Source organism: Oncorhynchus tshawytscha, linkage group LG16 (genome assembly GCF_018296145.1).
Source record: "Oncorhynchus tshawytscha isolate Ot180627B linkage group LG16, Otsh_v2.0, whole genome shotgun sequence".
Classification (NCBI taxonomy): Eukaryota; Metazoa; Chordata; class Actinopteri; order Salmoniformes; family Salmonidae; genus Oncorhynchus; species Oncorhynchus tshawytscha.
Window position 1 is genome coordinate 82,031,305 of NC_056444.1, and position 1,199 is coordinate 82,032,503.

At 37.6% G+C, this 1,199-nt stretch overlaps 1 protein-coding gene across 1 annotated transcript in view; it reads left to right on the forward strand.

Moving 5' to 3' along the window:
- The window catches only part of dnase1l1l (deoxyribonuclease I-like 1-like), a 24,763-nt gene continuing 23,564 nt past the window's right edge, over positions 1 to 1,199 (forward strand). The window contains exons 1-2 of the mRNA XM_042299777.1: positions 1 to 135; positions 391 to 547. Of these exons, the coding sequence (XP_042155711.1) occupies positions 410 to 547 (138 nt within the window). The 5' untranslated portion in view covers positions 1 to 135; positions 391 to 409. The remainder of the gene's footprint in view (positions 136 to 390; positions 548 to 1,199) is intronic.

Genomic DNA, 1,199 nt, shown 5'->3' on the forward strand with positions numbered 1-1,199 from the left:
CGGTTTGGGACGCCGCTCTCATGTCTTTCACCCTCTACGTTACCTGTATGTTCCCAATACACCACAGGACAGGACATTCAGGAGACGGCTCTTCACTCCACTAGGGCTGACCTACCTGAAAAACTGGCACAGAGGGTAAGAGATATTCTGATTTCAAATGAGTAATATTAATGATGTCTAATTTGATGAATATTACAGATTATTACACAATATGAATTACATATTATACAACGGAAATGTAAACTTTAAGCTACACGGCTGATCTAGTACAAACGTAATTATGGATGATTATCTATAACCCCAGACAATTACAGGCACAAGAAACTGTTTTTATGTTGTCACAATTCAAACATAATTTTGAGCAGCTCTACTGTTTTTCCGTGTTTACAGAGTTCCTATTCAAAACAGAATGAAGTGGCCAGTACTTGTGACGTGTTCTGTGGGACTGTGGCACGTTGCAATGTCACTGAAAATCTGTGCCTTTAACGTTCAGAGCTTTGGGGAGGCGAAAGCTAACAACAAAAAGATTATGGGAATTCTGATCAAGGTAGGTGTAAGAGACAAGAACTGTGAAGATACCTAAAACTAAACGCCTAAACTAGACAGCTATAACTAAACAATTAACTAGACAGCTACTACTAAACTAGACAGCTACAACTAAACAACTAAACTAGACAGCTCAACTAAACAACTAAACTAGACAGCTCAACTAAACAACTAAACTGACAGCTACTACTAAACAACTAAACTAGACAGCTACAACTAAACAACTAGACAGCTACTACTAAACAACTAAACTAGACAGCTACTACTAAACAACTAAACTAGACATTGTCTCGTCCTGACTATAGAAAACCTGTATTTTCTATGGTAGAGTAGGTCAGGGCGTGACTAGGGGTTTTTGTTCTAGTTTATATTTTCTATGTGGGGTTCTAGGTTTGATTTTCTATGTTGGTGATTTGTATGATTCCCAATTAGAGGCAGCTGGTTATTGTTGTCTCTAATTGGGGATCATACTTAAGTAGCATTTTTCCCACCTGTGAATTATGGGATATTGATTATGTTTAGTTGCCGTTAGCACAGCATTTGTCGTCACGGTTCGTTTGGTCTTTATTATTTTGTATTTTGTTTAAGTTTCACTTTATTCAATAAAATATGTGGAACTCTCGTATGCTGCGCCTTGGTCCGACCATCATTAT